Source organism: Paroedura picta, chromosome 1 (assembly GCF_049243985.1).
Source record: "Paroedura picta isolate Pp20150507F chromosome 1, Ppicta_v3.0, whole genome shotgun sequence".
In the NCBI taxonomy this organism is placed as follows: domain Eukaryota; kingdom Metazoa; phylum Chordata; class Lepidosauria; order Squamata; family Gekkonidae; genus Paroedura; species Paroedura picta.
This window is the reverse complement of record NC_135369.1, coordinates 100,399,788-100,427,104: the sequence shown is the minus strand read 5'-3', so window position 1 is coordinate 100,427,104 and position 27,317 is coordinate 100,399,788. Positions and strand designations below refer to the sequence as shown.

Genomic DNA, 27,317 nt, shown 5'->3' with positions numbered 1-27,317 from the left:
AAACATTATTAACAGGAAGGGGAACTGGTGTGGTATGGGGAAAGAACTGCTCCAGTTTAAGAAACCAACTTTATTAAGTATTGTTGTTTGTGTAATTATAAAAAAGTTTAAAAAAATAGTACTCAGTGCCTTGGAGCACTACTTTTTAATTACTTCTGGAATTGTTTGAAGACTTAAGGCAGATTTCTTAAGATAGGAAGGTTTAGCATGATCCAAATTCAAGAATCCATTTCTCATATTTTTCAATGTCCGCAGCAGAGACTGACTTGGAAACTTTCTTTAATGCCATTTCAAAATCTTCCATTGTTGTTGGCATGTGCATTTCATCTCTCGAAAGGTTTCTGATTTCTTCAGGTGTCAAGCCTTCAATACGTCTTCTCATAGCCATCAGTGAAGCATCCCTGATCAGATACAAGGGTAAAACTTTACTGAGAATATATAGAGCCAAGATCAGATGAATCAATTTAGGAAGCTTTCAGTGGAAGTTTGTAAATACTTACACTGATTATGTAAGTGCATCAGAATCTTTAGGGTAAAGGATAGTTGGGGGGGGGGGGGGGAACCAAAAAATTAATGAAGCAATTTACAATTACATTCTGTTACAGCTTGCTGGATCTAGCTAAACAGAATGGCTGATGATTATCCATCGGGTCTGAGGAAGTGTGCATGCACGCAAAAGCTCACACCTAGAATAAACCTTTGCTGGTCTTAAAGGTGCTACTGGACTCAAATTTTATTGACCCATCAGAACAGCATTCTTGACCCTTGTAGGTTATATTTATATCCCTTAGATTTGTTTAACCTTCCTCAGGATCAGCTTTAAGCAGACGTAATCTGAAAGGAACCATCTCCTTAGCTCTGTACTAAGCACAAGACATTCGTACATCAAGCAGGTGTGCTGCTCTTTGCTGCAGGTGAGTTTAAAGTGATTGAGGCTAAAATAACAGTGAATTTATTTCAGCAGACAAAACAGATATTTTTCAGTAGTCAACAGACTTCTGAAATCTAAGGCTAAACTAACCTCCAGATAGAAATTATGTGGTTAGGAAAGGGGGTGAATGGTAACAGAAACAACAATTGAGACAAGGAAAAGAAGTAGAAGGAAAATGAACAGAAATAATCATCTGAGAAGAAATAGAAAGATAGGATATAGATGGAGCAGAAAGCATCAGAGAATGGAAACACATATGTTCAAGCCACCAGGTAAACTCTTTAGTATAGCAAGTGTAACATTTCTATAAGTGAAGGTATTGGAACTCTGAAATTTAAATGAAATTATCAAATATTGTATTGAGGATGGTATTTTCTGGCTATTCTTTCAGCCAAATATAAATTGGTTCTGAATTTCAGTTATCTAAACAGCTGTCCCAAGATAATCCTGAAAATATCCAGGACAGCTAGATAGTCAAATTAAAATGGCATTTAAAGAGACAGCAAGCCCTTTTAATACCTTCAAAGTTCACTTGTCGGGCTCTGTTGGTCAGTCTAGTTTAAGCCAGGCTACCCATTCAAGTCTGTGGAGAGTTTTCCCTGATTCTTGGCAGGATCAGCTGGGGTGGCAAGAGCTGAGGGCTCCACATTGCCTCAGCTGGGCCTGGTTCCTGCAAGAGAAGCCATCCCAGGATCGACCAGGGTGGCAGGAGCTCAAAGTTTCCAACCAGGACTATTTGCAGTGGAGAGAGACCTGCCACTACGTGCAGAATCTGGGGACAGTTTATCCTGCTGTGCAGGAGAAGCTAAGCCAGATCCGGAGTTGGGCGAGCTTGCTTAAAAAAATCTTTCCTTCGCAGATCTCTTGGGAACCCCCCCCCCCCAATTTTGGGATTCCTGAAAAATCCTGGATCCAAATACCATACCAGCATTCAAATCCAGGATTTTTCAGAAATAGTGCCATTTTTTCAGGTCCAATAGACCCAAACCGGATAAACTTTTTTTTGCACACCCCTAATCAGGACTTCGACTTACATAAGTTTAAACATACCTGCAAACATTGGTAATATCAGCACCAGAATAGCCTTCCATATTCTGTGCTATAGTTGCAAGGTCAACATCACCAGCAAGCTCCAACTCTCGTAGGTTTATTCTTAAAAGTTCTTCTCTTCCTTTAGCTAGATGGAACAAAACAACAAAAATGTCAACAAAATACTAAGTCAGTCAGGTCCCCATATAATATGTAGACAGCTAGAACTGTCTAGATAGAATCATAGAGTTGGTAGGGATCTCCAGGGTCAGATGATATACTGTTACTCATTTTACTTAAAATGCTGAGTTTTTTACAAAATATTTCCCTAAACATTACTCTTTGCCATCCTAAGATAGATATATGAATCCAAACTGACCTGCGTTTTGAGGCTTTGAATATGAGCTCTATGGAACACACTAATAATTACACTGTAATAAGTAAAGTGTTTTGGATGAAGCATACTAATTTTCAAACAGTGTTCTTCATGCATACCAGATAGAGCTCTACAATTTAAGCTCTACAACTTATAAATTAGAATGCTAAAATGCTGGGTTTTCCTGATATAAAATCTTTATACCTGATGGTAAAGGAATGTAAATTCTTTTCTCCAGCCGTCGTCTTAAAGCCTCATCAATATCCCATGGAAAGTTAGTTGCAGCCAGTACCATGACCATTTTTGAAGGGTCATCATTTTCAGAAGCCCCTCCAACACCTAAATTGATGGAAATTGAAAGCAGCATAGAGGATTACAGGTTTAATTTCATAATACAGGAAGTCATTCAGAACAATGTCAATGTAAGCTGATTTCTACCAGCAACAGAACTGCATCACCCTTTATTTCAGCACTGTCTTAAATGCCATTGGGTTTCTAAACACAGTGGTAACACACCTGGTCACCAGTCTAACAGAAGTATTTACATGAAGTATCCTTTGGTGACTGAGGCACCCTGGACTCAATGCATTTTCGTTACTTTTAAAAAGCAGGGATAGAACTAACAGTTCTGTAAAGAGGGCAACTCTTATATGATCCCTGGTTTGCAAACTCAGACTGCTCACTGATTCCAAGAACAGAACATTATTCAGAGACTGAATGTTTGCTTATTTAGGAAATGTGTACATATAGCCCAAAAAAGCAAACTCCTCCTCCCAAAACCACACCTTAAGTGATAAGCAGTTGGTAAATACATAAGTCCAGTAGGACTCTGATCAGGCAGCACAGAAATCTCTTAAATTAAAAACTTACAAAGTTACCCATGGGGACTTCTGGATGGTGAATAAATCTCTCACAAGATGTGAATGAAAACAGTTACACCCCCCTAAATGATGTGAGATTTGCTTTCAAAATTCAAGAATATGGCATAAATGACTCTTAGATGAGTGATCTGGAAATACACATAAGCCTCACTACAGAGCTTGAATTCCAGTATCTCAGAGAAACCTGAGAATTAAAGCTTGCCACTTACAATTAATTTGTATAAAAATCTGGCTTCAAAGTCCATTTTGCGATAGAAAACTGTCCTCCCACACTGATGATTTTTACTAGAAGAGAGACAAGGAATGTAACTGTGGAACTTTCATGGATGTCTCCGCAGCTTTAACTGGCAGGATCCAACCACCTCAAGGTAGCCTTCCTCCAGTGAAACGGAGTTTAAAGATAATCCATAAGCTTCAATTTGGTCAAAATGCTCTAGGCTCTTTCTGGCTGGACAAGTTCTCCATTTTGTTGCAAATCTGTTTCTGGGCCCAATTCAAGACAGTGTACTGGTTTTGTCCTCTACAACCCTAAAGGGATGTTGAAGCCCTTTGTGCTTTATCAGCTGTCAGTAAAGCTCTTTTCTCTGTATCATCTTTGGCAAATACTAAGTTAGCAACCTTTAGGAATAGAGCAATTTCAGTAGTTGCCTTATATTGTGGAATGCCTTTGCCTAGCCATGTCCCTAACCTATTTTTATGATCGGACAAAAGTCTATATCCACTAAACTTTTGGACTACTGCTTTTATAAGTGCTATTTGGTTAAAGTTTCAATAATACAATACAATCTAATGTACATGGCTGAAACAGTAAACAGCTTTGAACATTAATATTTAAAGGCAGTGTACAAAAACTTTTACCATCCATTTGGACAAGTAATTCTGCCTTCACCCTTCGGCTGGCTTCATGTTCCTCAGAAGTTCCTCTGCGGCTACAGATAGAGTCTATCTCATCAATAAATATTGTTGTTGGTGCATAGAATCGAGCCTGGAGGTATGAGAAAAGAAAGGAATATCCGTTTATCCTAAACCTAATTTATGAAATATACACTGTTCTGTACTGCAGAATATACTTTACAAAGAACAATTGATCTTTGACCTGAAGAAATTGGCAGTCTTCAGCAGTCAACAATGACCATGCTTAACACTTTTTGGCCTGTACTCTCATCCAAATATTTGTATTTATTTATTCATTATTAGATTTTTATACCACCCACCCTTGATGCTCAGGGCAGCTTATATATAACATCACAGGGTGATACATGGAACGACCTAAACATACAACATAGTCAAAAGTAACAACAGCAATAATCCAACTGTGGTTTTAAATCAACACAATTTCAATGGTCTTGATGAACAAGAACATAACAAGAAAAGCAACTTAGATAAACCCCCAGAGGTCAGACGGGTTCAGGCCATGGAGGGGATGTCTGAGGGATCCTGTGGATGTTATTAATTTGGCCGATCTCGGGCAAATGCCTGCTAGAGGAGTTCCCTTTTGCAGGCCCTGTGAAATTGTGGGAGTTCAGGCAGGGCCCTGATCTCTTCAGGGAGCTCATTCTACCAGGTGGGAGCCAGGACAGAAAAAGCTCTAGCCCTTGTTGAGATGTGCTTCTTTGGGGGCAGGGATCAGCAGCTAGCTGACATAATGCTCTTTGGGGGGTATATGCAGAGAGACGGTCTCTCAAATACACTGGGCACAGACCGCATATGGCCTCGAAGGTAAGAACCAAAATCTTAAGCTTCATCTGGAATTCAACTGGGAGCCAGCTGAATTGTTGAAGTATAGGCCAGATGTGTGATCTCCATGATGTATTGGTAAGGATCCTGGCTGTGGCATTCTGAAACAGTTGTAGTTTCTTGATCAAGGATCAGGGTAGGTCTGCATAGAGCAAGTTGCAAAAGTCCAGTCTAGAGGTGACTGTTTACATGGATCGCTGTGGCTAGGTGTTCTGGTGCCAAGTAGGGTGCTAACAGCTTGGCTTGGCGTAGATGGTAGAAGGCCTGACGCGCTACTCTTGTGACCTGTGCCTCTATGTAGAGGGAGGCATTGAGGCTCACACCCAGGTTTCTGGTGGAGTGGGCAACTGCTAGACACACTCCACTAACTTTTCAAGAAACCAAAATGATGACTATTTTCAACCAGAACAGGTATTCCCACACATCATGATAACGGGCTAAAAAGCAGGCACAAAAGGGGCAGATTTGTGGAATACCAGAAGCAAGTTTTATCACATAGGTTACTATGTAGCGCAGGACTGGAAGCAGCCACAAACTAAGATAAATAATTTGTCTGTACACCATTCTTTAGGGTGTACACTATCAAAATCTTATGCAAAACCAAGAATTCTAGAACATCCTGGTATTTCACTATTTGCCACTTACAACCTTCTATTCCTCTAAAATGATCTCAATGAATCGCTGAGTTCTAAAATCACCATTTCAAATAGTAGGCGAACAAGTTTTTCAGATTCTCCTCTATATTTTGAAGTAAGGGTTGAAGAGGATATATTGAAAAAAGTTGTCTTGCATTCAGTAGCTACAGCTTTTGCAAGAAGGGTTTTTCCAGTACCAGGAGGACCAACCATCAATACACCCTATTAAGAAAAGAGTTCAGAATAAAAACAATGTGAAAGCTAGTTTTTAAAACATCTAGTATATATCAGACAGCACATTGTAGTATTCTGCTTCATCAGTTTTAGCAGTTCATAGAAGAGAACATTTGTTAGATTCTTAAAAGTGATACAGCATGCACACAATACCTCTTACATGATTTCTATTTTCTTACCCAAACTTCAAATATATTGATTTTATTATGGCCTATGGCTAAAACAAAGTTACACACAAATAAAACCAAGATAGCTCATTACAGAAAAACACTAGTTGGATCCAGCAAGAAACTCTCATATTCTGATGTGAAGCACAGGTCTTGTTCCACTTTTCCATTCTCCCAGCAACCTGCTGCTTGTCCTGAAAATCCTTGGGGTGGTAGACAAGTCATAAAAATACAGCCCAAATACGGAGAGGGACTGCAGTTGGGAAGGAAAATTAAGTGAAGTAGTCTGCTTTATCAGCACAACCCACCAGCAGAATAGAAGAAAAGTTGGTTTTTATACCCCACTTTTCACTACCCAGAGGGCTCTCAAAGCAGCTTACAACTGCCTTCCCTTCCTCTCTCCACAACTAAGTTGCTTGTGAGGTAGGTCGTGCTGAAAGAACTCTAACAGAACTGATCTGTGAGAACAGTTCTATGAGGACTGTCTAAGGTCACCCAGCAGGCTGCATGTGGAGTAGTGGGGAAGCAAATGTGGCTCTCCAGATAAGGCTGCTGCTCTTAACCATTACACTTAGCTGGCTCTCAGTTTGGGAGGAGGCAGTGATTTTATCTGCTCCTCCCTCTTGCTGGAGCCAGCCAACTCCTCCCCAAAATTTTTAGTGAATCCTGCTCATGAGGGTCCCCTGAACTCTTAGAAGGTTTTCAAAACAAGAAACAGGATTCTTGGGCAGAAAGAAGAAAAGTAACGATCTGCACTGTCAATTCTGTAAGGCTTTCTACTGAATCCAACAATGTTAACATTTCACATTTACTTTTACAAAACTGCCCCAGTTTTTATTAACCATTACAGAAAGTAGTAGGGATAATTTATTCTGGTAATTAAAAAAAATACTTTAAAATATGACAGTTCTAACCATTGTTAAGTTTCATGTAAACATGAAATAATCTTTTTTACATAACCCAGTTAAGACACATTTTAAGATTTCAGTAATGCTTCCAAACTATTAAGACATTTTACCTTCCAAGGTCTTCTAATCCCCTTAAAGAATTCTGGCATCCACATGGGTAAGACTACAGCTTCTTTAAGCAATTTTTTAGCCTCCACTAGGTCAGCTATATCATCCCTAATAATAATTTTTTAAAAAGAAGGGTTAAAAAGTATGAAATGATACCAAATACAATTATTGCTGCTCAGTTCAAAACCCCATTTCACAGATTGTACGGTATTTTGGTTTTGTTCATAATTACACAGGTTAATTTTCCATGACTGAAATATTTATTTGTTTATATTTCTAGACCACCCCTCTCCAATAAGGCCTTGGGATGGCTTACAACATAATAAAACAATTTTACAACAAAAATTTAAAATCTTAAGATTCTATTAAAATACTACAATCGCCCACTGAGTCATCAATCTCCCAGGCCAGATGCTGAGATCAGTAAAAGTTAAAATAATTGGCCTGGCCTTGAGGGCATGGAAATGGTTCAGGCAGAAGCCTGAGCGGGGCGGGCGGGGGGGGGGGGCTTTCAAGTGATAAGAGTACAGCCTTGGCTTCAACCAAATGCCTGGTGGAAAAGCACCATCTTGCAGGCCCTTTGGGAGCTTCATAAAGGCACAGATCTCTGACAGCAGCTCATTCCCCCAGCATGGAGCCAGGACTGGAAACGCCCTAGTTCTGGTCAAGGCCAGGCACACTTCTCTGGGGCTGGGGACAACCAACATTGATATTTGCAGAGTGAAGAGCTCCTTGGGGGTATATAGGGAGAGGCAGTCCCTTGGATACACAGGTCACAGGCCACATAAGGCAGGCTCTCTCAACCAGCGTTTTGGGAAACCCCACTTTTTTTGATGGCCCTGGAAAGGTTTCACAAATGGGTGAGAGTTAAGTAATTTTAATAATTTTAAATTTTTGTTTAATATTTATCAGGTGATATGATCATATATGGTCATGTCAACCTGCCCTCCCAAATGGCTGATGGGCCTGGAGGAGGTGGGAACGGGAGGAGCCCCGGATGAGTGTGTATACAGCTATGCTTCCCAGCCATATTCTGCACGATTGCACCATTTCTGGGGTTTCCCAAAGCCTGAAGAATGTTTCAGGGGTTTCTCAATGGTAAAAAAGTTAAAGGTTGGCATAAGGCCTTAAAATTTAAAACAAGCACCTTAAACCTGATCTGGAATTCAATAGGCAACCAGTGCAGCTGCTGGATAACATATGAGCAGGTCACATATGAGCTCTCCACAGGGTCCTTGCAAGGACCTGAGCAGCTGCATTCGGAACCAGCTGCAGTTTCTGAGTACAGGGATAAGGGAAGGCCCACATCGATCATTTAGAGGACACTATCAGATTCACATCTAAATACAAATTATCACACGGTAATGGATACATTTGTATGGTGTTCTACAACTGTTTTGTAGGATATAGGCACTAATAAAGCCAGAAAACCACTGTGGGACTCTCAGTTTTTAAATATATGTATATTTTCCAAGGCCTGGAAGATCCATGTGGTTGCGATGGGCCGGACACAACTTCGCAACTAATAACAACGTATTTCCCAAAAATTACTGACATATTCTTATACAGAGGTTCTGAAATGGTTATAGTTGGAACCTAAAAGTGAACTGCGGCTCTTTTGCAGGTGAGGATGAGGAAAACATGGATGAACTAGGGAAAGTCATCTCTCTTGCACCATCTCCCATTCTCTGTCTCATGGCCAGGCTCATTTTCTCCAGCAGAGGAAGACTGAACCCACCTGTCAGCTGCTGAATATTCCGTGCACAGGCTTGCTAGATAAGACAATCCCTGATGGTAATGTAGGGGGGAGAGGAGTAGGCATAACAGCCTGTGCCTATTTCTTAGACCCACACATACTGCAACTGATCTCAAGCCAAGTCCTAGGAATGACTTGCTCTGGCTTCCAGAAGTGCAGAAGACAACCGGTATAGCCTGTCTGTTATCACCAGGTATGTACTGCTACTGGGTGACTCTATGCTGAGTCCCAGTGGTGGTACAGAGCACTCTTTCAGTCAACTGACCTCACTAAGTTGGTATATACAATGAAGATGAAAGAATCACATATACTGTTCTGATGAATATGATAAAAGATCAGTCATGCCCATGTGTTCCTAAGCAAGCTAGGCCAACTATCTTGCATTCTCTTCAGTACTGCCAAGGCATAAATAGATTAAATGACTTTCCGGCTTTCCGCTGGGTGGACATATACATTTCCTCCAGTTGGGCAACTTTCCTGCAAAATCCTGTTTCTTCAGCTAAACAAGAAGGATCCATTCCACACAATACATTTTAAAGCAAGTAACTAAAAATGTGGTTTGATATCACACATTTGTAAGTTAAACATTAGACTACATGCTCATCATAATGTGACTGACTGCATCTCCAGCTAAGCATGTCCTCACTGATGAATCTGAATTTGCCTCTGCATAATCTTATGAATACTAAAAATGAAACCTGTTCAGTGCAAACTGATGTGAGATTCTTACATGATATGAAAGGGGAGGGCAAAGTTGCATGAACTTACCATGCAAGCAAGTCCCATAAACATAGAATGTTTATGAGTGAGTCTCACTTCAAAAAGTTTGAGATCTAATAACAGTGATTCCCAAGAAAATGTTAGGAGATGGCTACATTCTTTGTTTAGGATAGCCAAACAGCAAAACCTCAGACAATGATGTCCCCTATCTTTTAAACCTATAGGCACTGCTGAAATTTTGAGATCATAGGGTAGGCATTACCATAATCATTGAATGGGGCGCTGGAACAAATCACAAAATTTGGGACAGCAAGCGCTCAAAGAACTAAGGTCAACTTATGGTGACCCCATTGAGTTTTCAAACAAGAGACATTCAGACGTCATTGCCCGTCTCTGCATCAAGCAGAGAAGGTCTTCCTTCGTGATCTCCCATCAAACACTATTTTAGTCTTTGTACATCAAGTGCATTTATACTGTAATTTCAATTCTGGTCTAGTACCGCATTAGTAAACTGCAATGAAAATCTAACCAGGACCAACCCTGCCTAGCTTCATGAGATTGGACTAGATCAGGCTAGCCTGGCCTATGCAGGTCAGGGTAATTCACAGATCACCATAAGTCAGAAGCAATGTGATGGCACACACAAGCCAAGCTTCCTCCTGTGACAGAGGTAGCTGCCTATGAATGGGTATTCCCTGAAGACACAAAGGTGATTCTTAACAAGAGCCCAGGAGAGTATCTCTTGATTCACTGAGGTGTATAAAATGCAGGACTAACCTTGCATTGAGGAAGAGATGTTTTGCCATATTGGTGGTCACTGCCTCAACATAATAACTGGCAGGTCTTATTAATACATTAGATAGCCCATAGGTTAATTTAACTTCTAGAAACAAGCATCCTCTTTGTGGAGACTAAGGCAGCCTTGCTTATTATATGCCAGGTTCATATAAAGTTAACAGTTGTATATGGCAAATAAGAACCACTTTCAGGTAAGCAGACAGGAAAGATGTTGTAAACTGGAATCACATTTTAAAGGTTTAATTTCAGGCCACTGATTTGCCAAATATAGCAAGATGTACATATAGATCTACCTTAAATCAGGGTTTATTATTTTCTGCTGTACTGTTTATTCCTCAAACTCTACCTGCTGCTGGTTCAAATCCTAATCTCCATTTTTCTATTCATCATTTCTCTATTCCCCCCTCCCCCAATTCTTCAGGCAAGCTGTCTGCACTTTTGTTGTTGCTCTAGTTCCTCAAGCATTTGTTTGGTACTGTCAGCTTTAATCCTTTATATAGGTAAGCCAGATGGCTTTGTGATTGAAACAAGGGCAAGCTAATGAGCATTGCATAAATCCAGTTTCTGCTGCAAACCAGAAGGACAAGTTTTACAAAGCTTAACCAAAGGGAAAAGCTATGAGTTGTCAAAATGCAGCAAATGTGCTTACACTGTACGCTCACTACCAAAGTGATCAAACTTTGCCAGGGTGTGTACAAATGTGTATGTGGGCAGGCAAGCTAGCTAAGAAGATTTTTGCCTGATACTATCATGCACTTCTTCACAAACCTGTTCTATGCTCTTTTAAACAGTGGTGTACCACTGCATTGCTGTTAGTTGTTGCAGAGTTAATAAACAGTTCATGTGATGTAGTGATGTTTGACCTGTTCATACTACTGCCCACTTCAGGCCACTGAAAACCAGGGTGGTGTAGGGGTTGAGAGTGTTGGATTAGTATCTGGTAGACCCAAGTTTGAATCCCCACTAATGCCATGGATGTTTGCCGGGTGACCCTGGACCAGTCACATACACTCAGCCTAACCTAACTTACTGTATTGTTGTGAGGATAAAATAGAGAAAAGGAGAATGATGTAAGACTCTGTGGAGCATAAATGAATTAAACTAACAAAAACTATGCAAGGGTTGTCTGGTTCCAATGGACCAGTATCCTCTTATACTGCACTAGATCGTGTGAGCTGTGTTGACTTATTATCTTCTCCTAAAGTGACTGGAGGAAAAGAACTCCATAAAAGATTCACGATTCATTACCAGAATTAATGTATGAAAACATAAGTGTGAGGGATTTCCCCCTTAAAGTGCTCTTAAGCTTAAATATCCACAGCCTAAAAAAGAACTTGCTCATACTTACCATCGAACGTTGGGATTCTGTGAAATAATATCTCTTTCCAAGGCCTCTACTAAGTCTTTATCATACCCAGTACTATCAAATTTCTTTGGCTCGGGTTCTGAAATGTCAGATGAAGACTTACTCTGCGTTACAAACAAAATGCAAATCAGACACGCATAACTATTTTAATACTGCCCGCATTTAATGATGACACTCCCTGGTTTAACCTATGTACATTATAGTAGCAATCCCCAACCTGTGGGCCGCGGACCACATGTGGTCCTTCGGCTAATTGGAGGTGGGCCCTGAAGGACGCCTTCTCCCCCCCCCCCCGGCCCTTTACTTCATCTCCCCGGCCCTTTACAACACACTTTGGGTGTCATTGTCTCCCATCACTCCCAGATGGGACTATCTCGTTGCAGAGAAACAAGCTCAGGTTCCCATTGATTTGTCATTGTCATGAGTTAAAATTTCCATGAAAATAAGATGTTCCTTATGTTCATTGTTGTGGCGTGTCTGTATCTTATTTTGAAGGGATGTTTAAACATTACCATAGCGATCAGAGAGCGTTAGGGCAGTGGTTGAGAGTAGAGGAGTAAACTACCCCCCCCCCCGGGCCTCAGTAAAAGGCGTTGAGTGGTCCCCGGTGAGTGGTCCCCGGCGTTGAGTGGTCCTCGGTGAAAAAAAGGTTGGGGACCACTGCATTATAGTAAAGCTACGTAAACTTGGACGCTCTTTACACAGATTACAAGCAATGTAAAAAGAATAAAATTTCCAAAAAGTTTGTGCGTAACACATGCTTCCTATATAGAAGAGTTGGTTATTATACTCCACTTTTCACTACCAGGAGTCTCAAAGCGGCTTACAATTGCCTTCCCCTTCCCCTCCCAGAGAGCTCTGACAGCACAGCTTTGTGAGAACTAGCTGTAACTAGCTCAAGGTCACCCAACTAGCTGCATGGAGAAGAGTAGGAAATCAAACCCGGTTCACTGGATTAGAAGCATCCTAAACATTCCTCATGGTAATAAACAGTAAAGAAGCCCAAATATTTGCAAACAGGTCTGTAATAATCAGAGACATGCAATAAATTGTCTGCAGCCACCCATGCTAAAGATACACCATTAGGTGAGCAACAGGTAACTGACACCTTTGCTATCAAATAGATACTCTTACATTGTAGGATAGCAAATCAAAATGAAGGGAATAAAATAGGCCTATTAAAAGTTTTTAATTGGAAAGTACTGTTATAAAATCATCCCTCAGGTATCACAGCAGTAGCTGCAGGAATGCCAGACTGGGACAGGGAAGACATGGGTTCAAATCCCCATGAAGCTTAAAATCAGTCACTGTCTTGAACAATCTCACCAATCTCACATAAAATGAGAGCAAGGGATAAAATGAGTAAGGGAGGAACACATATGCCACTCTAAGCATCTTCAAAGCTGGGATACAAATGTGATATCTTATGATAAAGCTTATCTGGGTTATACCACAAATTATATGAGAGTTTTGCAGTCTACCTTCTCTCCACAATATACTTCCAATGACAGCACACCAAGCTATCCCAACACCAGTTCTTTAATTTAAGCTCTACATACCACACAATTTTTAGCTTGGAACCATTAGAGTTTGTTCTTTAATAAAATTGCTGTATGGCATTTAGCCTTGAAGAGCTTTAATTATTATTACTGTTCAACTTCTGGAGCATATACAGAAGCATCCAAATTGGAGTCACCCAGATCCCAAGACCAATCAACAAGTTTTGCTTCTCCCCCTCACAAAACAGAGAGTCCCTCTCCAGCTGCATTTCTGCAGTAGAGAACAAATTTATCTGTCATTCCAGCGAAATCCCAGCATGTAACGCCTTTCTCATCCTGCAAGTGTATGACTGCATTTAAGGAACTGGAATCCATGTGTGTGTCTTGTAGTACACAGATTCTCCTCTCTACCTTCACTAGTTCTGTACCTCTAAAACAACTAGTTATTACACCTCAGAACATTAGCCATTACATTTCCTCCATTTTACATGAAATTGGAAACCAATTTAATACTGATTTTTTTCAATACCCTTCTTACTCCCCCTTTCCAGGACAGAAGTGGATTCTCTATGTGAGGCCTATGTAAGATAAAAAGGGAAAGCGGGGGCAAGAGAGAACCCCGGGGAATTTCCTTTTTCTCACAAATGGAATTGTAAATTTTCTCCATAAATGGAAGTTATCTATATGTCTGTCCCTGAAAATGTGTAGCAGAGCACACTCAAAGGTTAAATAAAATATAACTATCCTATAGACATACATAACTGACTGAATACTTTGCAGCTCTCACTCTGGTTTATACTTTAGGAACATTTTCTAAAATAGCTTCCATGGAGCACTTCAATTTAAAATCCAAATGCAGCTTACAAATCTTCCTGAATAGGTCATGTAGCTTGGATTTGGAAGACTGAAGTTGATTCCAGCAGAACCATAAACTCATATTAGAACCATAAGATCACACATGTTAGAACCATAAACTCACTTAGAACCATAAACTCATTCAGGTAACTTTACACAGAATCGTGCAATATAAAAGTTCCATTAAAGTCTTAAATATAAATAGTTGATACTAACAAATCCCAGAACCTCCAGGCTCTCTGGAAAACAACTGACATTTGTTCTTAATTTAACTTTTATAAATAAATTATGGTTTTTACAGCACTCACTTTTTCCTCTTTTCCTTTATTTTGAAGATCTTTCTTTTCTCGGCCACGAACTATTTTGCCTTTATCATTAGTGTTGCGGGAGGAGGGACGATGAGGGACTCTAGCTGCTGCACCAGCCCGATTATTATGACCCCTACAGTCACTGCACTGAGCAGATTGGCGTTTCCGTGGTCCTGGTGAGGACCTGATTAGTTAGAAAACATGAAAATGAAAATATCTGAAGTGAATACATTTACCATCAAACCTAAAAGCAGGTTGCTTGCATATCAAATACACAACCATTTTCTTCAAGTCCTTAAATATCTGCTTGTTTATAGGAAGCATTCCCGTGCATTCCAGGCCCCTCAAAAAATTTTCCTCTATTTTTTTCCCTCTCTACAGAGGTGATGTGATTCCATATAGTTGAAGAACCTGCCAATTATTTACAGCACAGATACTTAATTTGTGATGCAAAGACACACTACCAGGTTGCAATACTCTCACATAGGAGTTGCCAAGCAATGTTCGTGAATGACAGGGCAGATTCTTTTATAGCTGTGAAACCAATAGTATCTAACTAGCAAATCCTTCTAACAGAACATTTGTATACCCCTGATCTACTTCATCTCAGTATTTCTTACCTACGTTCAGCAGGTACAGGCAATGACCAGACTTCTCCATCATGAGCTGGTAATTCTTGCTGTGCAGCTTTCAAAGGGGTACTGTCTAATTTAAAGCTTTCTAGTGTTTTCATGATATCCTTCACGTGCTTAGCTTCTACATTTATCTCCTGCCTAACCTGATTGAAAACATGAAATATAAATAAACACTGTCAACATGTAGAAACTTGTTAACTTAAAAGGCAAACCTCTTAATCCAAGTATACTATCTAAATATATACCCCACACTTTCAATTTTAGGAGTCAGATGGAAACTGTTTTATTTAGGACCATGTTTGGTTTATTAGCAGTCTTGACTTCTGACTTGAAATTTTGGGTTGTTTTTTTTTAATGTATCTTATTTTATGTATTTCATCTACTACCCTATATGCTGTAAACTGTCTTGAAGACTTTAAGGACAAGCAACGATTTTACAACTGAACCTCATCTCATAAAATTAAATCTGCAAATATTTGTAAAATTCAGATTTTTGTAATAGCTTGAAGGTCTGTTTGCATAACTTGCCATATCACAAAACAGCAAATCTTTGTAGCAACTATTCTTCATGATTATTCATGTCCTATATATCTTTTTAAGCAGTCACTTCAGGTCAGGCCTCTGAAATCTAGTGCTCACAGCAAGAATGAACATCTCAAAACCATCAGAATAGCGTTTACCGCAGAGCTATAGATTAAATGAATTCATTGGGAATAACATAGCTCACCTGTTGCCATTTCTGCTGGAGAAATGCATCTTTGACAGAGGAGAGATATTTGTTTATTTGGTCAAGTACTCCCTGGTAGTAGACCATTGCAGAATCATAGTTTCCTAGCAAGGCATATTCACGGGCTAGCTTGACATTCTCGCTTATCATGACAAGACTCATGCTCAACATAAGCTGGGGGGGGAAAGAAGACACTATGCTGCAATTGCAAGATATAAAAATTAAGCAAAACATAAACATACAAGTGATAAAATGGGAAAATAAAACAGATAAGAGTTTTAATTTCTAAACTGTTCCTACTCTCATATTACTGAGGATTTAAAATATAACAATTTATTACTACACAACAAGAACATTCTGCAATCTCATCTCTATAGTAATGGACTTGAATCAGTTATGGACAGTGTAACATTAAAACATGTACACAATATAGTTTCAGCACACTGTTCAAATGAACTGACCTCTAGAAAACTATATGCTAAATGTTAAAACTGTACACTAAATAAAGAGATAAGACATGTATTCTGTACATGCCATCATAACACAGCCAGTAACTTGGGTGTGAATCTAGATGCCTCCCTCTCTATGGAGACCCAAATCACTAAGGTAGCCCAGCTGGCATCTTACCACCATTGCCAGACAAGGCTACTATCACCCAATTTGGCCCAGGAACACCTAGCTATGGTGATCCATGCGACAATCATCTCCAGGCTGGATTTCTGTAACTTGCTCTATGCAGGTCTTCCTTTGTCATTGATCCAGAAATTACTGTTGTTAGTGGCAAAGTCATGTGCGACCCATCGCGACCCCATGGACAATGATTCTCCAGGCCTTCCTGTCCTCTACCATTCCCTAGAGTCCATTTAAGCTCGCACCGACTGCTTCAGTGACTCCATCCAGCCACCTCATTCTCTGTCGTCCCCTTCTTCTTTTGCCCTCAATCGCTCCCAGCATTAGGCTCTTTCTCCAGGGAGTCTTTCCTTCACATGAGGTGGCCAGAAATTATAGCTGGCACAAAATGCAGCTGCTAGAGTTCTCACTAGAACACCTCGGAGAGCCCACATTCAGTCGGTGCTGTGGCATCAGCATTGGTTGCCAGTGGAATACTGGGTGGAATTCAAGGTGCTGGTATTAACTTTTAAGGCCATTTGCGGCCTGGGTCCGGTGCACCTGAGGGACCATCTAACTCCCTAAGCCCCACACAAAGTCCTCAGTTCTGCAAATGCTAATAGGCTGGAGATCCTTGGCCCGCATGATGTGCACCTGGTCCTGACTTCCACCTTGAAGGGTCTGCAAGATAGAGCTCTTCCTCCAGGCATTTGGTTGAAGCTAGGTGGCAGAAAGATCTTAGGCCCTCCTCCGATATGTTCAATGATAATACCCCTAGGATATATAGCAGTTGGGAAGGTGGGGGTGGATGACTGGCGCAGGGACGTTGGTGGGGTTCTTTTATGTACTTTTATTACTGTATTATACTTCTATGTTGTAAGCTGCCATTAACTGGTAGACCAGGTATGGCAGCTTAGAAGCTGAATGAATAAATGAATCATACAATTACAGACTTTACAGAATCAAATTGTATGGGAGACATATTTACATACCTCCTCCTTTCCCACTCCTATTTTACTGTCTTTCCCTTCAAAGAGAGGATTTTAAAAATTGTGTCATCTATTTCTTCATTATTTTTTCTTTTGAAAACTTACACCTGGGTAGTTGTGTCGGTCTGTAGCAGAAGAACATGCTCAGGAATTTGTGGAAGTAAATGATAAAGTAAATTTTACTCATGAAGGCTTATATCCTGGAAAAAATGTGTTTATCTTTAAGGTGCTACTGGACTTGAATTTTGTTCTAGTAAAAAGCTTTTCTTTTTGTTCAGATATTTCAGTCCTATCCTAAACTACATAATTTGTTTCAACAAGTAATGATTACTATATACTAGCAAGTTATACAGACATGTAGCACACTAAAAATAACTGTCAGTGACTTTCAAAGTGTTTCCTGATGTCAACTTATCTCCTTGCTGCCCTAATTTTTAATAATTACATTACTTCCTTTTCCTTTTTTCAAAATCCCTTCTCCCTGTTCTCCATTCTATTGGCACTCCCTCCTTTTCTTTTCTATGCTTTATCAACTTTTCATTTCCCTCCCTTTTCTTTATCCCTCTTTCTCTACCAACCTCTATTCATATTCTTACAATAAACCACTCTGACACTTGGCTCCAAGGCATGCTAAAGTTAATGGGAGGATAGATAGGATGCAGTGGGACTAGTGCATGGGGAAAGGGGGAGCAGGCAGCCAGGCTCTAGCTGCCTCCTACAATGTCTGGCTAGGAGCCATAATTTAAAGGTTAACGGACCCTTGGTTTTTCTTGATACTCTGACAAAACAGTTGATCCATCAACAGAATAGGGAGAAGACACACTACAACATGTGAACATATATACAAGAAGAGCTGACAGAGACAAGAAAGATGGAAGAAAACAGCACACAACACAGGCTCAGCCAGGAAAACCTATTATACTCTTCTGGCTGCCATATCCAGGTTAACTTCTTTCACAGATACCAAATAAAATCCACTGTACATAGTACTGACTTCCCTTATGAGCACGCCCAATTCTAAGACTTGCAAGAGGTAACTTTGGTTACCCACCACAATTTATTTCAGTTCAGTAAATATTAGTGAACACAGTCAATTGCAATTGACTTCCAAGTAATTACTACCAGAGAAGTCAACAAAAATCAGTGAACTGCGATTTCTCATTTGCTCGAGAATATTTGTTTGATTAGTATCTGATCTGTGATTGAGCTGGAATGTTTTGTTTTGTTCTTTCTCCTTCACCAGTTCCTTGTTTGGCACCCTAACAGAGCTTAGCAGGACCATCCTAAGCAGAATCATCAGACCCTTCTAAATCAGTTTAGTGGGCTTAGGTTGGCATGGTATATTATTTACTTATCTTTTCAGACACCGTAGTAACAGTGACAATATAACAAGCTGTTCCCTCTCTCTATCAAGATTTACTCAGTGCACAGAATTGTGATATAGTGGCTTTGAACACAGGTATCTGAAAACATACATCTACTTTGTGACCTGCCAATACTTGCTTAATTATTCTCATCTTGCTAAACTTGTAATTTCAAACTGGCTAAGTCATCAAATTAGCAATGGGTGTATCAAGTATGAGAACTGCACTTACCAACCCTAAACTTTCATATGAAAGCCTGTTAATCTAAGAACTATATTTTATCTACTGTGTACATTATACTAATCCTATTATTCTTATGGAAGCTTCTGAGGCCTATAAAATACATTTCCAGTGATTAACTAACTTTACCATACCATTGTGGTTTTTATTAAAAGCAACTGTAAAGGTATCCCCTGTGCAAGCACCGGGTCATGTCTGACCCTTGGGGTGACGCCCTCTAACGTTTTCTTGCCAGACTCAATACGGGGTGGTTTGCCAGTGCCTTCCCCAGTCATTACCGTTTACCCCCCAGCAAGCTGGGTACTCATTTTACCAACCTCGGAAGGATGGAAGGCTGAGTCAACCTTGAGCCGGCTGCTGGGATTGAACTCCCAGCCTCATGGGCAGAGCTTTCAGACTGCATGTCTGCTGCCTTACCACTCTGCGCCACAAGAGGCTCTAAAAGCAACTGTACAAAACTCTATGAAGAAGTGTTCCACACAGCTTTGCTAATAACTTCCACCTGAACAATGATTTGATCCTCCTGATATTTAGTAGCAGAAGAATAGATGAAAATTACTGACTTTCTCCCACCTGGTAGAGCACTACATTTCCACAAAATGCTGTTCTTGGGAATGAAAGGTAATTCAGGAACATTTCAGGGGGAAGGGATTGAGACTGCAGAGAGAAAAGGGAGTCAAGTAAGCTATGCTTCACAGGTGACAATCCTTCCACTCTTGAAAAAGCTCCAGTTGATCCAAGTCAATCTATTTATTTATTGTATTGCTACTGCTTTTCTTCATTGTTCAAAATGCTTTACAATAAAACAAATAGACAAAAGTTGCCAAGAAACCTGAGAAATTAAAATCAAATTTGAAAAACCCACCTAAGCAACACAGTCTTACACTGATTTCCAAACTAGGTGAGCACAGACGCATACTTTACTCCAACTGGCAGACTGTTCAATAGAAACAAGACTACCAAAGTAAACATTTGTGTCCAGGCAGTCATAGTCTTCACCACCTTAGAGGGAAAAGAGCAAACCTTTGTTTGCCATGCTTGCCACTCTTATCTTCTTACTGCCCTTCAAGGTTATAGTGGTTTGGTGTCTCTAGACTCCTTTCTTGGCCACTGGGAGGCCAGGTTTGTTCTATGTGCACCACAGCATCTTCTATGATCTTTTTTGTTAAGTCTAACAACTGTTCCTCAATATTTCTAGCCGTATCCTTGGCATACTCTTTTACATGATAGCAAGCACACTGTGGGCATAACTGTGTCAAAGTTAAGGTAAGCAATGAAAAAAAGGTAAGCCGTGAAATTAAAAAAAAGATTTTTAAAGAAGATTTCATTTGTTTCTAAGTACTCACAGTCCTTTAGGAAGCAATGACTTTGTGTCAAGAAATAATAATTTCTTCTCCATATTCTGTAATAATACTTAAAATACTAGTTTTACTTCAAATAATGGAATTTCTAGCTGTAAAAATTTAATTCCATTGTCTACCTTTTAAAACATTTACCTTAACATGATAACAAACTGTAATGATATAGGTCATGGAGAGCCTGCAGTTACACAACCTATTCTATGGCTAACACAGTTGTGAAGCACTTTACTGTGGATTTCTCAAATTAACAGGACTGAGATAACATTTTTTAACATTATAAACCTTTTCCATTTTATCAAACTTAATATTGATCACAGACAACTGTTCCAAAGAAACACTAAAAGTAAAATTGCTTTCTGAAAACAAAACAAAAAATTAAATCTTCGGGGGGGGGGGGATCAAGAACTACTTAATTTCTATATAATGCGCTTTGAGCCCAGCTAGAAAGGCAGACTATAAATATTGTAAATAAATAAAAATTAAAAAATTGTGCAAGCTGTGTGATAGCAGTAGTGAACACAACAATTTACTCAACCTTTTCCTCATCTGCATTCTTCAAATGCAGCGGCCAGGATCCTCACTGCAACACCATGGAGATCCCACATCCAGTCCATTCTCCATCAACTGCAGTGGTTGCCAGTTGAATTCCGGATCAGACTAAAGGTTCTGGTCATTACCTTCAAGGCCATACGCGGTCAGGGCCCAATGTACCTGAGGGACCGCCTCCCTACCTACGCCCCCAAAAGAGCCCTGCGCTCCACTGCTACCAACCAGCTAAAGGTCCCTGGCCCTAAAGAAGTCCGCCTGGTCTCAACCAGGGCCAGAGCATTCTCTGTTCTGGCCCCCACCTGGTGGAACGAGCTCCTGGAGAAGATCAGGGCCCTGACGGAGCTTAAACAGTTCCGCGGGGCCTGCAAGGAGGAGCTCTTCCGCCAGGCATTCGGTTGAGACTAGATATATATAACCAACAGCGACCAAAGGGCCCCTGCTCCCCGCCCCCCTCAGAACACCACCTATACACTCTGGACCTGTTTGTATGTTGCAACGTTGTATTGTTTATTGGTTACACAATTATAATGTTATATGTTTACAATTATGTTATTATTGCACCGTTACCCAAATGTTTTATAAGACTGTTCCATGTATTGTTCTTGTGTTATTATGTAAACCGCCCTGAGCCCCCGGGGAGGGTGGTATATAAATATAAAAGGTAAAGGTATCCCCTGTGCAAGCACCGAGTCATGTCTGACCCTTGGGGTGACGCCCTCTAGCGTTTTCATGGCAGACTCAATACGGGGTGGTTTGCCAGTGCCTTCCCCAGTCATTACCGTTTACCCCCCAGCAAGCTGGGTACTCATTTTACCGACCTCGGAAGGATGGAAGGCTGAGTCAACCTTGAGCCGGCTGCTGGGATTGAACTCCCAGCCTCATAGGCAAAGCTTTCAGACGGCTGCCTTACCACTCTGCGCCACAAGAGGCTCTATATAAATATAATAAATAAATAAATTAAATAAATCTTATCACAGAGAAACTGGATCTTAAAACCTGATCATAGCTAGGTTTCTGTGGTGTTTCTTTCAAGCACATATACAGACCCCCAACATAGTGGAACCTATGATGTTGCTATTACCATCTGCTCCCTTCGTTAGTTTTTTGGATATTTGTTCTCATTGCCCTATTTAACGAACAGAAATCTAATTATCCTAATCATGTTTCTTGAGATGAACATCCACAACATATTTCTGGGTATACATCATTTCATTTTATCTCACATGCTGTGAGCATTACTCCTCACATGCTGACCCTATCACTCATAATCATCAAAGCAGCATTAAGATTTTTGTAAGACCATCCAAATTTTTTTCAGGTACAAAGATTTAATAGTGAGAAGAACCAAAATTCAACACATGTCACTTGATAGCTTGGAAACACTTTGTGGGACTGCTTTACTTAAGAACCTGAACTCCCTGCCTTCAAGATACTTCAAAGGAAGCATCAAACTCTTAAAGGCTTAGCAAACAAAACAAAATCATAGAGTTGGAAGGGGGCATGAACTCCCTGCTCAATGCAGGATCAGCCTAAAGCATCCCCGAATCTAAGACATAGAAGTCTGTATCAAAAAAGTCAAGTAAAATGACATGCTATCTATCCATCTATACTCACAAACACGCGCGCGCGCGCGCCCATATACATATGTGTCCCTGCCTTCGAGATACTTCAAAGGATGATGTCATTGCACTCCTCCTATCCTGTGTGCCTAAATTTCAGCGACAAAAGTGCTTAAAATGCCTCCAGAAGGCTGTGCAAACACAGCGGTCTTCCCAACACCATCTCCCACGGGATCGGCCGCACCGCAGCACACTGAACTCTCCCACCCCGGTGCCGGCCTGACTGGGCCACCCCTTTGAGGCGGCGATCCGGAGCAGAGCCGGGGCGACCATGGCCTTCCCGCTCCCTGCGCGTTTCCCTCCCGCCGCGACCAGCTCCAGGATGCTCAGCACCGCCGCCGCCGCCGCCCCCCCGGCTCTTTCCAGCCCACCGGGAACGGGGCCCGCCCGACGAAGGGCCTCTGCGCGGACAGCCAGGCCGAGAGAGGGCTCTCCCCGCCTCCGCCCCCGGAGGACGCCGGCCCGTCTGCCGGGCAGCGCCTTCGCCCGAGGGAGGGCGGGAGGGGAGGCAGGGAGGGGGCCCCGGAGGGCAGGTGGGCCCCTCGCTGGAACTCCTGCCGTGCCGCGGCCGCGCCTCCTCCAGCAGCGACGGCGGAGGGGCCCGCCCTGTTCCCGGCTCGCGCATGGGGAGGCACACCCCCCTCCCCGGGGAAGAAATCCCCACCCCGCCCGCCCGCCCGCCCGCCCGCCCGCCGGGGACAGTTGGCGGCTGCCCAGCGCGCGACGGGCAACGGTCCCTCCCAGGCAGGGGGCCTCGCGCGCCAAAGAGGGAGAGTGGAGCATGTGAATGGGCTGCGCGCGCCTGGTCCCTTCCTCCCGCCCTCCCCTCACTCACTGCGGAGGTTGTGGATGAGCTCGGAGTGGCTGGCGCCTCCTGACTTCCAGGCCATCGCTAGACAGACTCTGCGGAGCAGGTAAAGAGCCGCCTTCAGCGCCGCGACTGCGCACAGGAGCTTCCCCAGGAAGGACACAACCTCCAGCGCCGACACAGGCGCCGCCTCCTCCTCCCCCCCTCCCGCAGCAGCTGCCGCTGCCGACGCGCGTCCGCCGGAGGGAGGGACTGCTCGGCCACCCCCCTGCGCCCTCGACATTCTCAACCGCCGCCGCCGCCGCCGGGCAACCGTGGCCGCTGTGCGCAGGCGCGCTCCACCGAACAAAGGGGACAGGCCGAGGGGGGGGGGTCATACTCGGAGGAGGAGAGGCTGGCCGAGGGAAAAGCGGGACGGAGCTCTGCGCGCGGGAGAGTCCCTCGCTCTTTTGCACGCTGAAAAGTGGGTGCCAAGCACTGACAACAGACCAAGCACTTTCTCCCAACCCATCCCCCAGGAAGCATTCCCGGTTCCCCCCCCCCCCGCGAACCCTTGCTCTCTCTCGTGTCCCCCAGCAAGGGTGCTGTTGTCCTGTAAGCATCGGCTGGCCTCAGAATATGCTATTTTGTCACTCTTAAAGATAGACATTATGGCTTTATTCTTGGCTGCGGTCCCTTCTCAAAACCACAGAAGCATTCCTGGTTCCCCCCCCCCCCGCAAACCCTTGCTCTCTCTCCTGCCCCCCAGCAAGGGTGCTGTTGTCCTGGGCTGGCCTCAGAATGACTACACTCGTCTCCCCATAGTTGTACCCCCTTTTAAAGTCACACCCATTTATTTGCGACATTTCCCCATGTGGGAGTTTGCATTTATACCGGGGTCCACAATTTCTGCTACAAGTTTCAGCAACAGCACACAGGACTATTTCCTTTGGTTCTCAGGATCAGATTTCTGCCAAAACAACCCAGACTCTGTCAACTCTGCTGGGAAGAAGTCAATAGGCATAGCTTATGTCCCTCGTGGTCTCTCAGTCCTGGACAAGGTAAATCCCTGAGAAGCTAGCACCACTCGAGTTTGGTTTGCTCCAAACATCTCCAAATACAACCATCTGAAATTTTTCTTGCTGGCAAAATCTTCACGCATAAATGCTGTGGGTTTTTTTTTTCAACACTTGGGCCAGCCTACACCAGAGTCACATGTTCTGTAAAATATACATGTTTAGAACTAGTAGCAAAAGCCTTCCCCTGTGTCTCCACTACAGCAACACTGCACAGCAAGGGACTAGCTGTATTAGGCTGTCTAAGCAAAATTGTTACGTGTGGCAGGACCCCCTGCCTCCCAGACAGGCACGCTGTCTTCTATAACCAATGGCACCCCACAATAGTCTAGGCTTAAGTCAGAGCCAGGACACTGCTAAGGTCTGCCAAGCCAGGCCAGACTCAATCTCAGAAATCCTGCTCTCTGCCTTAGGTTTAGAGATGACAGCCTCTGCATGACCCAGGTGCCTCTGGGCTCAAGCTCACATCCTAACCCCCCCCCCCCTCCATCACCGCATTGTATTTTTGATCCAGTGGACCGGCTGCCTTCTGTTTGCCCAGGAGCTCCTAGGCAAACCCTTTTGTCTTGTAAAGTTTTCACACTTGGCCCCACTGCCCCAGCAGTTTTCACACTTGGCCCCACTTTCCTCCCAGCATCCTCCTAGCTAGACCCGATGGCTCTTTTCCTCAGAGCCATTAAAACCTTTGTCCAAACCCATCTATGGCCATCTCCACACCTGGCCAGGCATTGTCATAGCCTCCGGGTACCCTGGACGTTTCCAGTACATGCTCACCTGAGTTCTTGTCATGTAGCCCCCTTCCCAAAACCCATAAAAACTGTGGCTTCACACAGCCACTCTGAGTGTCTTCATAGAATCATAGAGTTGGAAGGGGCCATACAGGCCAAATAGTCCAACCCCCTGCTCAATGCAGGATCAGCCCAAAGCATCCTAAAGCAACCTGGGACCTTCCAACCTGGGACCTTTGGAGACCTCCCATCTGCCTTGAGTTCACGCTAGTTACCAGCCTCTCCTTATAATTGAACTATTTTCCCCACAAACTCTAGAATGCCTGTCCACGCAATTTGGGTAACAAAATACAAGTCCAGTCTTGTCAATATTCAAGGTGCCAAGGTTTTCTTTTGTAGAAAAAAGTACAATTGTTCCCATGCTTCCAATGCAGATTATTGCACTGACTCTAAACACAAAAGGGTTTTAAAAATCACATTGAAAGTTCCTTGAACCTGGCTTTTTAACTGGGCCCCCCAAGAATTATTCTGAACTTTTACATAAGTCTACTTGCCAAAATATACAAATGAATTGAATTTATTGTTGAAGCCAAAGCCATAAGAATCAAGGTGCCAATATATTGAAGCAAAACATCAACATAATATTCTATCATTGTACCAACCTATGATCTGGGAATTAAAATTAATCACTTGATGACACAGAAAAGCAAGTGGGTTCACTTGCTATGTTAAAAATGAGTATTTGTAGTTTTAGCATGTGATACATTAGGAAGTTCTCTTTTACTGGTAAGATATTCCCTATTCCATTTAACATATGACAAGATTCTTTTTAATCTTTTTAGTAAAAATGTTACATAAATTATAGAACAGGCAGGATTCGGACACATGTAAGACCATAGATTTTACCCCACTTAGATGCACCTGACTATACACCTAAAACTACTGATTTCAATGTGTTTAGATGTGTTTAACTCTTCTTAAGATGGGATTGGCATCCCAGGTCTTCCATTGCCCAAACACCAGTGTGGTACACTGGTTTCCTTGCTGTGCTATTCCCACAGGAAGTGGGAGGAAAGTTGACTATAGAATAGCAGTAATTGCAGACTGATTATAGATAGGTGTAGCTACACCATGCAGCTTTTGTATAGAACAGAGAGGTAATCAGGCAGCATGCACTGAGGCATGCTCATGGGAAAATCTCTCACTGCACCTCCATGATCTATCATGACGTCTAATTACACACCCAGTTTGTAGTTTAAGGACTCAGCCCTATATACATCATCTAGAAAAGTCATAACAAACTGCCTGCATGAATCAGTACATAGAAAACAAGACTCACAGCTGTTTCTGCACATGGACAGGCATGTGGCATTTCTGTTTTCCAACTGCCATTTTAAAATAAAAGCAACAGAGCTTCCAAATGGCAGGTTTCCCTCCCCAACTCCTTGGTAGCAGCCATCCTGCACCAACAGGACAATTTACATTTTCAATTAAGAGTATTCTTGTATCAGTATAATGTTCTAACCATATGTGAAACAGATTGTCTTTATTTCAGCCTTTAAAAAAATTTACTTTGTAAAAAATGAAAGCTGAGAATTCAGTCAGTGTGTTACACATTGCTAAAGATTATCTCATCTCAATATAATATATAATATTCAGTTACCATTAAAACAAATGAAAAAGACACTGTGAAATAACTAACGTGGACAGTTTTATGTCTCCAATGTTTTTGTGAACTACAACTGAACTCAAAATGACTGATTAACTGTTTTAGCAAAGAATTATCACACGGCATCATTTGGATACTATGAAAGAGTTTACTAATTTGCCACTGGTTTACCTTTTCTAAATATCTGTGTTCTCATGATCCTTGTTCCATTTTGTCTAAGGAAGAGTGCCTGCAGACGAAAGCTCACGTCTTGAATAAATCTTTGTTGGTCTTAAAGGTGCAATTTTTGTTGTGTTTCTTCAGACCAACGCGACTACCCACTTGAATCTGGGTCTCCTATGCAGAGGAAACCAACTGGACGCTACCTCTGCTCACCTTTTGCCTTGGACACCCCGTGTCACTTGGGCTACCACTGGTCCGCTACGAGTTGACAGCGCACAACTATTATTATGTGGTTCAGGAAATGTAATATAAATTTAGAGATACCGCCTACCATTTCCTCTCGCCGGCACGCGTGCCTTCCTCCTGGGCAAGGCGCCTTCCGTTGACGCAAACACTCCGCGCGGCGTAACCCATCTAGGAAACCTCTGCGCCACCCTTCGAGCAAAGCGGTAGTTCTTAGATGTTTGACCCCGCTCGAGTGCCGTCTCCAGTGG

General features: G+C 42.2%; 1 protein-coding gene across 6 annotated transcripts; it reads right to left on the bottom strand.

The window, feature by feature from the left end:
• Positions 1 to 55: 55 nt before the first annotated feature.
• On the bottom strand, positions 56 to 27,258 carry KATNA1 (katanin catalytic subunit A1). 6 transcript variants are annotated; one of them, XM_077350142.1, is made up of 11 exons: positions 27,155 to 27,258; positions 15,671 to 15,844; positions 14,929 to 15,086; positions 14,309 to 14,492; positions 11,629 to 11,750; positions 7,009 to 7,114; positions 5,653 to 5,811; positions 4,076 to 4,202; positions 2,541 to 2,675; positions 1,982 to 2,108; positions 56 to 401 (listed from the first exon to the last, which is right to left on the bottom strand). In XM_077350142.1, exons 1-11 carry the CDS (start codon positions 27,155 to 27,157, stop codon positions 203 to 205), a joined length of 1,494 nt encoding a protein of 497 aa, XP_077206257.1. In that variant the 5' UTR covers positions 27,158 to 27,258; the 3' UTR covers positions 56 to 202. The 6 variants fall into 6 exon arrangements, with proteins under 6 accessions (XP_077206257.1, XP_077206278.1, XP_077206268.1 ...); XM_077350163.1 differs by lacking the exon at positions 27,155 to 27,258 and adding an exon at positions 26,833 to 27,043; XM_077350153.1 differs by lacking the exon at positions 27,155 to 27,258 and adding an exon at positions 23,237 to 23,399.
• Positions 27,259 to 27,317: the final 59 nt, after the last annotated feature.